This window comes from Crotalus tigris, unplaced genomic scaffold (genome assembly GCF_016545835.1).
Source record: "Crotalus tigris isolate CLP2741 ecotype Arizona unplaced genomic scaffold, ASM1654583v1 scf7180000021160.8983255:1529534, whole genome shotgun sequence".
NCBI lineage: Eukaryota > Metazoa > Chordata > Lepidosauria > Squamata > Viperidae > Crotalus > Crotalus tigris.
This window is the reverse complement of record NW_024098373.1, coordinates 875,297-887,500: the sequence shown is the minus strand read 5'-3', so window position 1 is coordinate 887,500 and position 12,204 is coordinate 875,297. Positions and strand designations below refer to the sequence as shown.

Below are 12,204 nucleotides of genomic sequence, written 5' to 3'. Positions count from 1 at the left end.
AAGGACGGGAAAAGAACCGGAAAAGCCAGCGGAGGTTTTGAATTGCGCGCGTCCCCGCCAGCTCGTTGCGCAGACAACCCTCCGTTTTGCAAAAGGAGGCGGAAGAGGAGAAGTGGTTGGGAAAAAAAACCAGGAAGGTTTGTGTATGTGTGGGTGTGTGGTCGTTTGGCAAACAAATGCTGGGTGGGGATCTTTCTCAGATTTCAGCTAGCTTAGAGAGAAATTAGCCAGAAAGCTTTGGAGATCTGTATTAGGTTAGTGTGTGAGTGGAGGGGGACACACTGGGCGTTCACAATGTGCGAATCTAGGCTAATATAGCAATAGCCTTTAGACTTATATACCGCTTCGCAGTGCTTGACAGCCCTCTGAAGACTCGAAATATTTAAGATGTTAGACAGTGGTTTACAGAGCCAGTCTGTTGCTCCTCTCAACAATCTGAGTCCTTCTTTTACTGGCTTCGGAAGGATGGAAGGCTGAGTCAACCTTGAGCTGGTGAGAATCCAACTCCTGGCGGTGGGCAGAGTTTGCCGGCAATGCTGCATTCTAGCCACTGAGCTCCAGGAATAGATAGATAGATAGATAGATAGATAGATAGATAGATAGATAGATAGATAGATAGATAGATAGATAGATAGATAGATAGATAGATAGATAGATAGATAGGCAGGCAGGCAGGCAGGCAGGCAGGCAGGCAGGCAGGCAGGCAGGCAGGCAGGCAGGCAGGCAGACAGGAAAGGATAGATGATAGATAGATAGATAGATAGAGAGAGAGAGAGAGAGAGAGAGAGAGAGAGAGAGAGAGAGAGAGAGAGAGAGAGAGAGAGAGAGAGAGAGAGAGAGACAGGGAGGAAAGGATAGATTAGATTAGATTAGATTAGATTAGATCAGTGGTTCTCAACCTTGACAATTTTAAGGCATGTGGACTTCAACTCCCAGAATTCCACAGCCAGCAATGCTGGCTGTGGAATTCTGGGAGTTGAAGTCCACATGCCTTAAAATTGTCAAGGTTGAGAAACACTGGATTAGATAGAGCAATAGCACATAGATTTATATACCGCTTCATAGTGCCTTTACTCTAAGCAGTTTACAAAGTCAGCCTATTGCCTCCAACCATCTGGGACCTCATTTTACCGATCTTGGAAGGATGGCAGACTGAGTTCACCTTCAGCCGGTCAAGATCGAACTCCTGGCTGTGGGCAGAGTCAGCCTGCAATACTGCATTCTAAACACTGCACCACCAGGGTCCTTCCTTCCTTCCTTCCTTCCTTGCTAACCTCCCTCTTTCCCTCCCTCTCTGTCCCCTCCCTCCCTCCCTTCCTTCCTTCCTCCCTCCCTCCCTGCCTCCCTCCCTCCCTCCCTTCCTTCCTTCCTTCCTTCCTCCCTCCCTCCCTCCCTCCTTCCCTCCTTCCCTCCCTCCCTCAGGACTTAGCAATAACACTTAGACTTACTATACCAGTGGTGGCGAACCTATGGCACGGGTGCCAGAGGCGGCACTCAGAGCCCTCTCTGTGGGCACGTGCACTGTCGCCCCAGTCCTCAGCCTTCAGCTGAGTTTTATAAAACCTTTTTGCTTTAGGCCTCTGCCGCCATGTGCAAAAAAAAAAAAAAAAGTTCAGTCAATGAGTCAATTTCAACTTTTCGAGGGAAAAAAAAAGATCTTGCAAAGTTGGAATTGATTGATTGAACTTTTTAGTCCCACCCAGTCTGCCGTTACCACCACAGCCACTCCCACCCAATGGGCCACACCCACCCAATGGGCCACACCCACCCAGCACCCGACAATGCATAAGTGGGTTTGGGGTTGCAGTTTGGGCACTCGGTCTCTAAAAGGTTCGCCATCACTGAACTATATATACCACTTCACAGTGCCTTACAACCCTCTCGAAGTGGTTTACACAGTCAGCCAGTTTCCTCCCTGAATCAGCCAGTCACATGATCAAAATTCAGACACTTAGCAACTGGTTCACATTTATGACGGTCGCAGTGTCCCGGGGTCATGTGATCCCCTTTTGCGACATTCAGACAAGCAAAGTCAACGGGGGGAAGTCAGATTCCCTTAATAACCAGGTTACTAAATGAACAACTGCAGTGATTTCACTTAATTATGGGAAGAAAAGTTGTAAAACGGAGCAAAATTCACCGAACAACTATCTCACAAAGCAAACAGAGATTTTCCGCTCAATTGTGGCCGTACGTCAAGGACTATCTGTAAACCCACTTAGCCCACCCACCTTGCTTTTAAATTTTAACTTAATTCCAAGATTTCTAGACATCGTTGTTGTTGTTGTTGTTTTGCAAGACTTTATGCAAGTTCATGCTTTAAATCAGGGAGGGCAACTTTCCAACCTGTGGACTTCAACTCCCAGAATTCTGGGAATTGAAATCCACATATCTTGAAATTGAGCCAGCCGTAATTGCCCACCCCAGATCTAGCTGCTACCTAATCTGCCTTGCTAAAAAAAAATTGTTGTCCTTGATTTACAACCAAAATTTCTGTCGTTAAGTGAGACCGTTGTTAAGTGAAGGTTGACCCATTTTTACGACTTTTCTCACCACGGCTGTGAAGTGAATCACTGCAATTGATGTTAGTAACTCGTCTGTTGAATCATTCTGGCTTCCCCTGGTGACTCGGCTTGTCTGACCTTGAGACACAGCCACCGTCATAGATGCGAAACAGTTGAAATTTTGATCACATGATCGTGGGGATGCTACAAAGGTCCTAACTCTGAAAAACGGGTGGTGATGATGATGATGATGGCTGGGGAATTCTGGGAGATGAAGTCTACACAGGTTTAAGTTGCCAGAGTTGAAGAACATTGATTTAGGTTAGGGCAGTGGTTCTCAACCTGTGGGTCGGGACCCCATTTGGGGTCGAACGACCATTTCACGGGGGTCGCCAAACAACGCAGTCCGCCATTTTTTTTTCCCTTTCCTTAGCTGTGCTACTCCCTTTTATTCTATTGGCTTTTGAAAGCCAATAGAATAGACTCTTGAATTGAGTCTAATTCCATTGGCTTTCAAAAGCCAGTAGGAATTGTCCAGGCTGTCTCTGCCCTGCTGAGCCCGCCAAAAGTCCCAGTCTGCAAACGATGCTGCACCAGTTGAATAGTCCTTGACTTACGACCGGTTGAGTAGTCCTCGACTTATGACCGGTTGGGGGGTCGCGGCATTAAAAAGGTTGAGAACCACTGGGTTAGGGTATCCAGTCCAAAAGTTCCCAAGTTTTGGATCCCTGAAGGAAAGAACAAAGGGAAAAAGATTTTACAATGGGAAACGTTTCTTTAAAGGCTCTCATCTTTATTTCTATAGGAATGTCGTGCCCTGGAATGAACAACAAAACCACTTTGGCCTGAGTGATGGAGAGGGGGAAGTGTCTGATCCTTGAGATGGAAGATTCTCATCACCTTCCTTTGGAAAAGCATCCCAGTCCAGCTAAGGGCAACACGGAACCTTTTCATTCAGGTGCTTTTTTTAAAAAAAAAAAATTCCTTATCAACATTGCAACGGGTTGACATCTTGACTACTGCAAGGTGATCTACGTGGGGCTGTCCTTGAAAACTATCCGGAAGCTTCAATCGATTTAAAATGCGGCAACCCACCGGGTTTGGTGCAAGGCTAGATTTACACATGGGGTCACCTCTCTTGCAAGAAGAAGCTGCAATGGCTGCCAATTTGCTTCTGGGTTGGAGTCAAGGTGCTAGTTCCCACATTTAAAGCCCTACGCCAGCGGTCCCCAAGCGTCCCGGCTTGGCAAACCGATAGAGGGGAGAGGGGATGATTCCGTGTGACTGGCAGGTGTGCACATGAGCGCATGTAAATGGAGCTGCAAGCCACATGCCACTCACGCAAGTGGAGCTGCGTTCATGCTCTAGCTTGCCCACGGCTTGCATGGCTCGGTTCCAACTGGGGTGCAGCCGGGGGGTTGGGGACCCCTTCCTACAGGGCCTAAGGCCTGGTTATTCGGAGGATCATTTTTTTCCCAATTAAATCTACCTGATCTATCAGAATGAGGAGGAAGGAGATGTCCATCTGGTGGGACCAACAAGAATGGAATAGAATAGAATAGAATAGAATAGAATAGAATAGAATAGAATAGAATAGAATAGAATAGAATAGAATAGAATAGAATAGAATAGAATAGAATAGAATAGAATAGAATAGAATAGAAAATATGGAATGGAATGGAATGGAATGGAGTAGAATAGAATAGAACAGAACAGAACAGAACAGAACAGAACAGAACAAAACAAAATAGAATAGAATAGAATAGAATAGAATAGAATAGAATAGAATAGAATAGAATAGAATAGAATAGAAAATATGGAATGGAATAGAACAGAACAGAATAGAATAGAATAGAAAATATGGAATGGAATAGAATGGAATGGAATGGAATGGAATAGAATGGAATGGAATGGAATAGAAAATGGAATAGAATAGAATAGAATAACAGAGTTGGAAGGGGTCTTGGAGGTCATCTAGTCCAACCCCCTGCTCAGGCAGGAGCCCTATACCATTTCAAACAAAGGGTTGTCCAGTCTCTTCTTAAAAACCTGTGTTGGAGCACGCACAACTTCTGGTGGCAAATTGTTCCACAGGCTAATTGTTCTAACTGTCAGGAAATTTCTTCTTAGTTCTAAGTTGCTTCTCTCCTTGATTAGTTTCCATTATTAGGGTGTGGGAATCTAATTATTTTGGGCTGAGATTTACAGCATGACAAGAAATACTTGCTAGGTAATTTGGCAGTTCTGGAATAGGCAACAGAGCCGAGAACAAGGAAGTGAGAAGCGGTTTTTATTCCATCCTGGAACTCTGCATCTTTTTTTTAAAAAAAAAAAACAACCAACATCTCCACACTGTCTTTGAGAAAGGGACAGCATGAAACTCCATCTTTGTCTGTTTATATACCTTTATCCAGTTGGAAGTGGACATGGTTGTTCAACTGTCGCTTGAAACGTGCCGTTATAAACACTTACCTGTTTTCAAACGGTGCTTTTCTAATTCTATAAAATAATAAGAGGTACTGCAGGGGTTCTTGTAGCAGCTTTTATAAACCTGTCTGGGGAAGTTGTTGCTTCGGGCACTTTGTCTCCACCACCTTTGTTCATCTTTGAGGAGCTGTGATGATCAATGTTTTCCTGCAGTGCACAAGTAGCATGGATTTTAAAGGCTTAGCAAAGGATGTTGCAACAAAGCTGAGTTGCTTTTGTGTTTCCAAAGATGAAGAGAGAAGGGAGAAAGCATTTGGTTAGTTCTTCTGTTTTCAGATCTTTTAGTTTATCCAAACTTTTCTTGGATGAGATGCAGAGCTGAAGAAGAAGGGGAAAAAAAGACCAGTTACAGGTGATATTGGATGCTCATCTGCACCTAATATGCAGTTTCTCAACACTGCCAACTTTAAGATGTGTGGACTTCAACTCCCAGAATCCCCCAGCCAGCATGGTTGGCTGGGGAATTCTGGAAGTTGAAGTCCACACATCTTAAAGTTGCTAACGTTGAGTAACACAGGTGTCGATATTGCCTGTGTTGGCAAGGGCTTCAGATCTGCTCATCCAGATCTAATAATTTATTACTACTGTCGCACTGCACAGCAGATATAAATACCTACAAGTGTGGCATTTCGGGGGCCTAAATTCTTGTCAGCGTTTAATAGCGATACAAACCTATTTTTCTTCTTTATCTGTAAAGGTTTCAGTTTAAACATTGTAGTGCTGATAATCTTCAGTCGTACTTGTATAAGTAGCAATAGCGATAATAGACTTATATACCGCTTACATAGTGCTTTACAGCCCTCTCTAAGTGGTTTACAGAGTCAGCCTATTTGCCCCCAACAATCTGGGTCCTCATTTTACCGACCTCGGAAGGATGAAAGGCTGAGTCAACCTTGAGCTGGTCAGGATTGAACTCCTGGCAGTGGGCAGAGTTTGCCTGCAAAACCCCATTCTAACCACTGCACCATCATGGCTCCTTCCTTCCTTCCTTCCTTCCTTCCTTCCTTCCTTCCTTCCTTCCTTCCTTCCTTCCTTCCTTCCTTCCTTCCTCCCTCCCTCCCTCCCTTCCTTCCTTCCCTCCCTCCCTCCCTCCTTTCATTCCCACATTCCTTCCTTCCCTTCCTCCCTCCCTCTCATTCCCATCTCCTTCCTTCCCTCCCTCCTTCCTCTCATTCCCATCTTCCTTCCTTCCTTCCTTCCTTCCTTCCTTCCTTCCTTCCTTCCTTCCTTCCTTCCTTCCTTCCTTCCTTCCTTCCCAATAGACTTATGTATTGCTTCATAGTGCTTTACAGCCCTCTCTAAGCAGTTTACAGAGTCAGCCCGTTGCCCCCAACAATCTGGGTCCTCATTTTACTGACCTTGGAAGGACGGAAGGCTGAGTCACTCTTGAGCCCCGTCAGGATCGAACTCCTGGCAGTGGGCAGATTTTGCCAGCAATAGTGCCTTTTAACCATTGCACCACCAGGGCTCCTAAGTCCTAATTCCTGAGTACCACTCCTTTTCCCACAAGGATTTCATTACTTGGCAGCAGTCTTGAGTCACAATTCAACCGGTCATAAAACAGGGCAATATTTAACAACTCAGCTGTCTTGCTTAGGAGCAGAAGTTTTGGGTTCATGGTCGTAAGTTGAATTGTAAGTTGAAACATGGTAGTCTTGCTTTTTTTGCTAAGTCCTATTATCCTCATCATTATTGTTTAAAGTAGAGGACAGCTGCAACTTTGAAGATTTCAACTGGGACGAATACCTGGAAGAATCAGAATCTACTGCAGCTCCACATTCTTTATTTAAGCACGTATGTACATTGCCAGGACGGTAAGGTTTCTACTCCTCATTGAGAATTTAGACACGGGGGGGGGGGGTGTTCCAATGTCTGACAAACAGCTCAATCCTGTTTGACTTAAAAGAAATTCCTGTTCAATTCAGGAATCCGTGAGCCCACCTGATGTGGACTACAACTCCCATTATCTCTGATCATTGGCTGCTGGCTCATTTGAAACCGTACAGCGTTTCTAATCTTAATTTAAATGAGCAGGAAATGGGGAAAAAAGCAGGGGAACTCCGCTAAGGACGTAGGGGGGAAAAAAAGCTTAAATGAGCTGGGGAGAAGCCCGTTTTTCTGCAATTGCTCAACTGCGAAATTAAAGCATTTACAAAGATTTAGAAAGATTTTTTTTAAAAAAGCAGCACATATTCAAGTCTGCAAATTAGCGGGAAATGTTTTGCAAAGTTTAGCCTGGGAATCCTTAGGTCGGCCAAACCGACAGTTGAAAGGCATCCAGCTGGCATCCTGGAGAATTGATGGTGGTGATGCTAAATCTCGAACCTCTGTAATAAAACAGGGCAACATATTTGAACGATAACGAGACCTTACTAATAGAAAGAAAAAGGAAGACTCGTGGAGTATTTTTGAAGAATAAAAAATTGGGTACAGCTTTGGTTTTTGTGGCCCTGACAAGCCTTCGTATGTTTTTTTTTTAAAAGGTTTATAAATGCATTTTCTATTATTGATTACAGTGAAATTTGAGAATTTGATGAGAACGATACAGCCGTGGTAATTCAGTAAAGGGAACACAGTGTTGACTAGAATGAGCTAATTATTTTGCATTTGTGACGAGGGAAAGAAAGAAAAAAAGAAAGCAACAACAGAAATTACACTCATAGCAGTGTCCCCTCTATGCGTGTCTGTGTGTGGTTTGAATAAAGGGTGACTATTTCATTGTAATCATCCTTACATAATCTACATCTGTGCAGTAGTCCTCTACTTACGACCCCAAAATTTCCATTGCTAAGACAAGACAGTGATCGAGGGAGTTTTGCTCTGTTTTACGTTTCTTGCTACAGTTGCACAACTGCAGTTAGCAACCGTGTTACTTAACAACGGCAGTGATTTTCAGTTGTGGCACAACTGCAACAACTTCACATCACAGCAGTCGTTGCTAGTAACACGGTCGCTAAATAAATCTGGCTTCCGAGTTACAACAGGACAGGGGGAAAAAAATGACATTTTTTCACAAAAACTGGCTCTGTGTTTATGACGGAGCCACAGTGTCCCGGGATCATGTGATCCCCTTTTGCAAGTTTCTGACCAGTAAAGTCAACGGGGAAGCCAGTGTCACTTGACAACTGTGTTAAGTCATTCCGCAACCTGCAGTGTGATTCACTGAACAACCGGGGTGAAAAAGGTGGTTAAAATGGGGCAAAACTCCCTTAAAAACTTGTCTCGCTTAACGACGGAAATTTTGGGCTCTGTTGCGATTCATTCCTTCGTGGCGCAGAACCGAGGAGTGATCACCTGATGTCCTCCTTTCCCTTTCTGTTCTGCTGCTGTAGTATCCATTAAAGCTAATGCTGGCTGGAGAATTCTGGGAGTTGACATCCAGCCGGAGATTTGGGGCTCGGTTGTGACTGTAAGTTAAGGATTTACCTGTATAAAGAAAGAAGGTTAATGAGAGTGTGAGAGTTCAGACTATATAGACCAGTGGTTCTCAACCTTTTTAATGCCGCGACCCCCAACCGGTCGTAAGTCGAGGACTACTCAACCGGTCGTAAGTCGAGGACTACTCAACTGGTGCAGCACCGTTTGCAGAATGGGACTTTTGGCGGGCTCAGCAGGGCAGAGACAGCCTGGACAATTCCTATTGGCTTTCAAAACCCAATAGAATAAAAGGGAGTAGCACAGCTAAGGAAAAGGAGGGGGGGGAAATGGCGGACTGCGTTGTTTGGCGACCCCCGTGAAATGGTCGTTCGACCCCAAATGGGGTCCCGACCCACAGGTTGAGAACCACTGATATAGGCGATTTGATTGACAACCATTGTGGAGCCTGCTCATTACCCTCGTAAGTCGTGACGGCCCGATCACGTGACCAACTCGATTTTATGGTTTTCATTTGCGGTGGTCATTAGTGTTATGCCCCTATGACACCAGTAAGGTTAGCGAAAATATTTAAAAATACTTCAAATAATTGCTGGAAATGTAAACAAAGGCCAGGTACTTACTATCGTATCTGGTGGACATGCCTTAAAGCGAAAAAGGTTTTGGGGTGAGATAGATACATGGAAAAAAATGATTAAAAGAAAGATAGAATTTAAACCAGAACTGGTTTTTTTAGGAATATTAGGACCTAACTATGAGAAGGAGAACGAATATTTAATATTGCATATACTGACAGCAGCGAGAATAGTATTTGCCCAATATTGGAATACCATCTGTATTGCCCTGCAACTAGCTTACTTGATCAAATTGTCTTAATCCGGATTACAGATTGTGACTCTCCCCATCCCTTCGCTGCCTCCCCCCTCCAAATGACATTACCTCTGGGTCTCCTTTCCCAAGGTGGAAATCAGCCTCCAGAGCAGCTTACAGCCTGGCATGAAACTGGAGGTGGCCAACAAGCACAACGTGGACACTTATTGGGTGGCCACCACCATCGCCACGTGTGGCCAGCTGCTGCTGCTGCGCTATTGTGGTTACGAAGATGACCGCCGAGCTGATTTCTGGTGTGACGTGATGACGGCGGACCTCCACCCGGTGGGCTGGTGCACGCAGAACGGGAAAGTGTTGATGCCGCCCGACGGTGAGTCAGAATTAATTTGTTAAGTTTCTAGTCCTGGTGATGAAGAGATTTGGAATTCTGGGTATTGTAGCCAGACATATCTAGAATCTATTGACTTTTTAAGTTTTTAAAAGTCAGATTTCTCACTGTTCTATCTGGGCAATATAAAAGTACCTCTTTTCTAACTTATTCCACTCGCTTCCGTCTTTTATTTTGTTTTCTCCCCTTACGTTTCACCAGACTTGCATCTCCCATTTCAAGCATGTGGTTTTACCCCGTAATATCAAAGTGTGGACCAGCCTCAGTTTCCCTTTTGAAATGTTCAGCAATCCGTCTGGGCCTTTTTAAAATTCCATTTTTATTTTACTTTCTTTGAGAAATGCTTCTGGTTTCCCTAGCAACCTCCAAATAGCCTGTGGGCAAAGCAAAGAATAGCAAGAAAATGTACAATTCAGGAAGCAAGAAGCAAGCTAGTGGCCCATAACTATTTCTAAATAATATTTTGAGTGCATTGAAATGCCGAATGGAAATTTATGGAAGATTTAATGAATACCAATGTTGTGCTAACACAGGGTTTTTTTTTTCCTTTGGCACACAAGTTAGTCATAAAAGAAACAGCTAAGAGGGTTTGTTTACAGGCTTAAATGCAGCTAATTTTATCAACTTCTCCAAGCAACCTTGAGACTTGGCGTGGGGGCCTTTGGGCTGTTTGTGTGTGTGTGTGTGTGTTGCATTTTGAGCTGAATCCCTTTATTTTCTACAGCCTCTGTTAGAGTTAAACTACTGAGAGCTGTGTTTGGCTTGTGTAATTTGATGAAAATTGTCTGTTTCTCCTCCATCCCCTGGTGAACAGAGAGAGATTTATTTTGCAATAAATCTGGGTTAAGGAAACCAGTTGGATCCTTTTGGAAGAAGCTGGAATCACAGGGCTATTTTGAGACAGCAACTAGGAAGGATAATTGCAAGAAAGGAAGGGAGGGAGAGAAGGAAGGAAGGAAGGAAGGAAGGAAGGAAGGAAGGAAGGAAGGAAGGAAGGAAGGAAGGAAGGATTAGAAGGAAGGCAGGGAAGCGAAGGGACGAAGAAAGGGAGAGAAGGAGGAAGGGATTAGAGGAAAGACAGGAAAGGGAAGGCATGAAGAAAGAAAGGGAGGGAGGGATTAGAAGGAGGGAAGGGAAGAAGGAAGGAAGGAAGGAAGGAAGGAAGGAAGGGTGGAAGGGAGGAAGGAAGGAAAGGCTTAGCATAATACAGTATAAGAGAAACTTGACTTTAGCAGTAGTATTCCTGAAAAGGAAGGCGCTGGGTGTCCTGGTACATCATAATTAAATTTAATTTCATTACATCACAATGAAAATTAATCACGAGTCACCACGATAGTATCGATCAAAATGCAAATGCTATTTGTGAATATAATATTGTGAGAAACCATTGCCCCGAATCTGTTTAGGAAGCGACGGGCCCCAAATCAAGAAGGAACACAGGTTGCGATTCTTCCAAGCTCAATTCTTTACGGTTTCACACCTCCAGGCAAACTCTTGCCCAACTGAAAGGCTCCACTATTCTCTGCATCTACAACATACTCTGGGAACGATTGGGGAGAGGCGGTCCTCGCCCTCTTTCTCTCACACACGCAACGCCTGGGTTGTGTTGCCTCTTCCTTCTCCAGGATGCATCCTCTTCCCTACGTTCAGCTACACAAAGAAAGAGGTTATTATGTCCTTCAAGTAATTGCGTCTTCCTGTTCTGTTTTCAAGCTATCAAAGAGAAATACTCGGACTGGACGGAGTTCCTCATACGTGATTTGACGGGCTCACGAACGGTGCCTGCAAAATTACTAGAAGGCGTAGGTATTGGCTAATTTCTCTTCTCATCTCCTGCTATGTTTGCGGCATTTTTTTTAAAATTTATTGATTATTCAATTTATTGGCCGCCTATCTTACTATAATTAATGCCTAATAGGAATAAAATGAGGGGGCAAATGGGATGGCATGTGTAGCATGGAGGATGGAGGAAAAATGATTTGCTAGAGGGAAATTTTGGTGATTTTCTAAGTATTTTGCTAAGAGATGTTCCATGGCGTTTAAAAGAAGGAGTTTTGCTTCTGTTCAAACAGCCTCTGCGAGGGAAAAACGCTGTAGACCTCATTACGGTGGATTCCTTAATAGAGCTGCAGGACGACCAGAGTCCCTTTCAGTTCTGGATAGTGAGCGTGGTGGAGAATGTCGGCGGAAGATTGCGCCTTCGCTATGCGGGATTGGAGGAAATGGAGACTTATGATCAGTGGCTGTTTTACTTGGATTGTAGACTTCGACCGGTGGGCTGGTGTCAGGAGAATAAATACCAGCTAGAACCACCTGCAGGTACTAGAAAGTACTATCCATTCACCTATCATCTACCCATGTATCTATCCATCCATCCATCCATCCATTCATCCATCCATCTAACCAACCAACCATCCATCCATCTATACATAAATCCATCCATGCATTAATCAGTCCATCCATCCATCCATCCATCCATCCATCCATCCATCCATCCATCCACTTATGTATAAATTCATCTATCCATCCATCCATCCACCCATCCATCTAACCAATATGCATTCATGATTCCATACATGCATAAATCTATCCATTTATCCATCCTTCCATCTAATCACC

The 12,204-nt window shown here is 44.1% G+C and overlaps 1 protein-coding gene across 3 annotated transcripts in view; it reads left to right on the top strand.

Annotated features, from left to right (window-relative positions):
- The window catches only part of SFMBT2 (Scm like with four mbt domains 2), a 49,158-nt gene that overhangs the window by 3,772 nt on the left and 33,182 nt on the right, over positions 1-12,204 (top strand). The window contains exons 1-6 of one of the 3 annotated variants that reach the window (XM_039369545.1): positions 1-137; positions 3,310-3,462; positions 6,694-6,785; positions 9,327-9,567; positions 11,299-11,387; positions 11,658-11,904. The exon at positions 1-137 is cut by the window's left edge and continues 477 nt beyond it. In XM_039369545.1, coding sequence (XP_039225479.1) covers positions 3,357-3,462; positions 6,694-6,785; positions 9,327-9,567; positions 11,299-11,387; positions 11,658-11,904 — 775 coding nt within the window. In that variant the 5' untranslated portion in view covers positions 1-137; positions 3,310-3,356. The remainder of the gene's footprint in view (positions 138-3,309; positions 3,463-6,693; positions 6,786-9,326; positions 9,568-11,298; positions 11,388-11,657; positions 11,905-12,204) is intronic. The other 2 variants (XM_039369546.1, XM_039369544.1) reach the window with 2 other exon arrangements.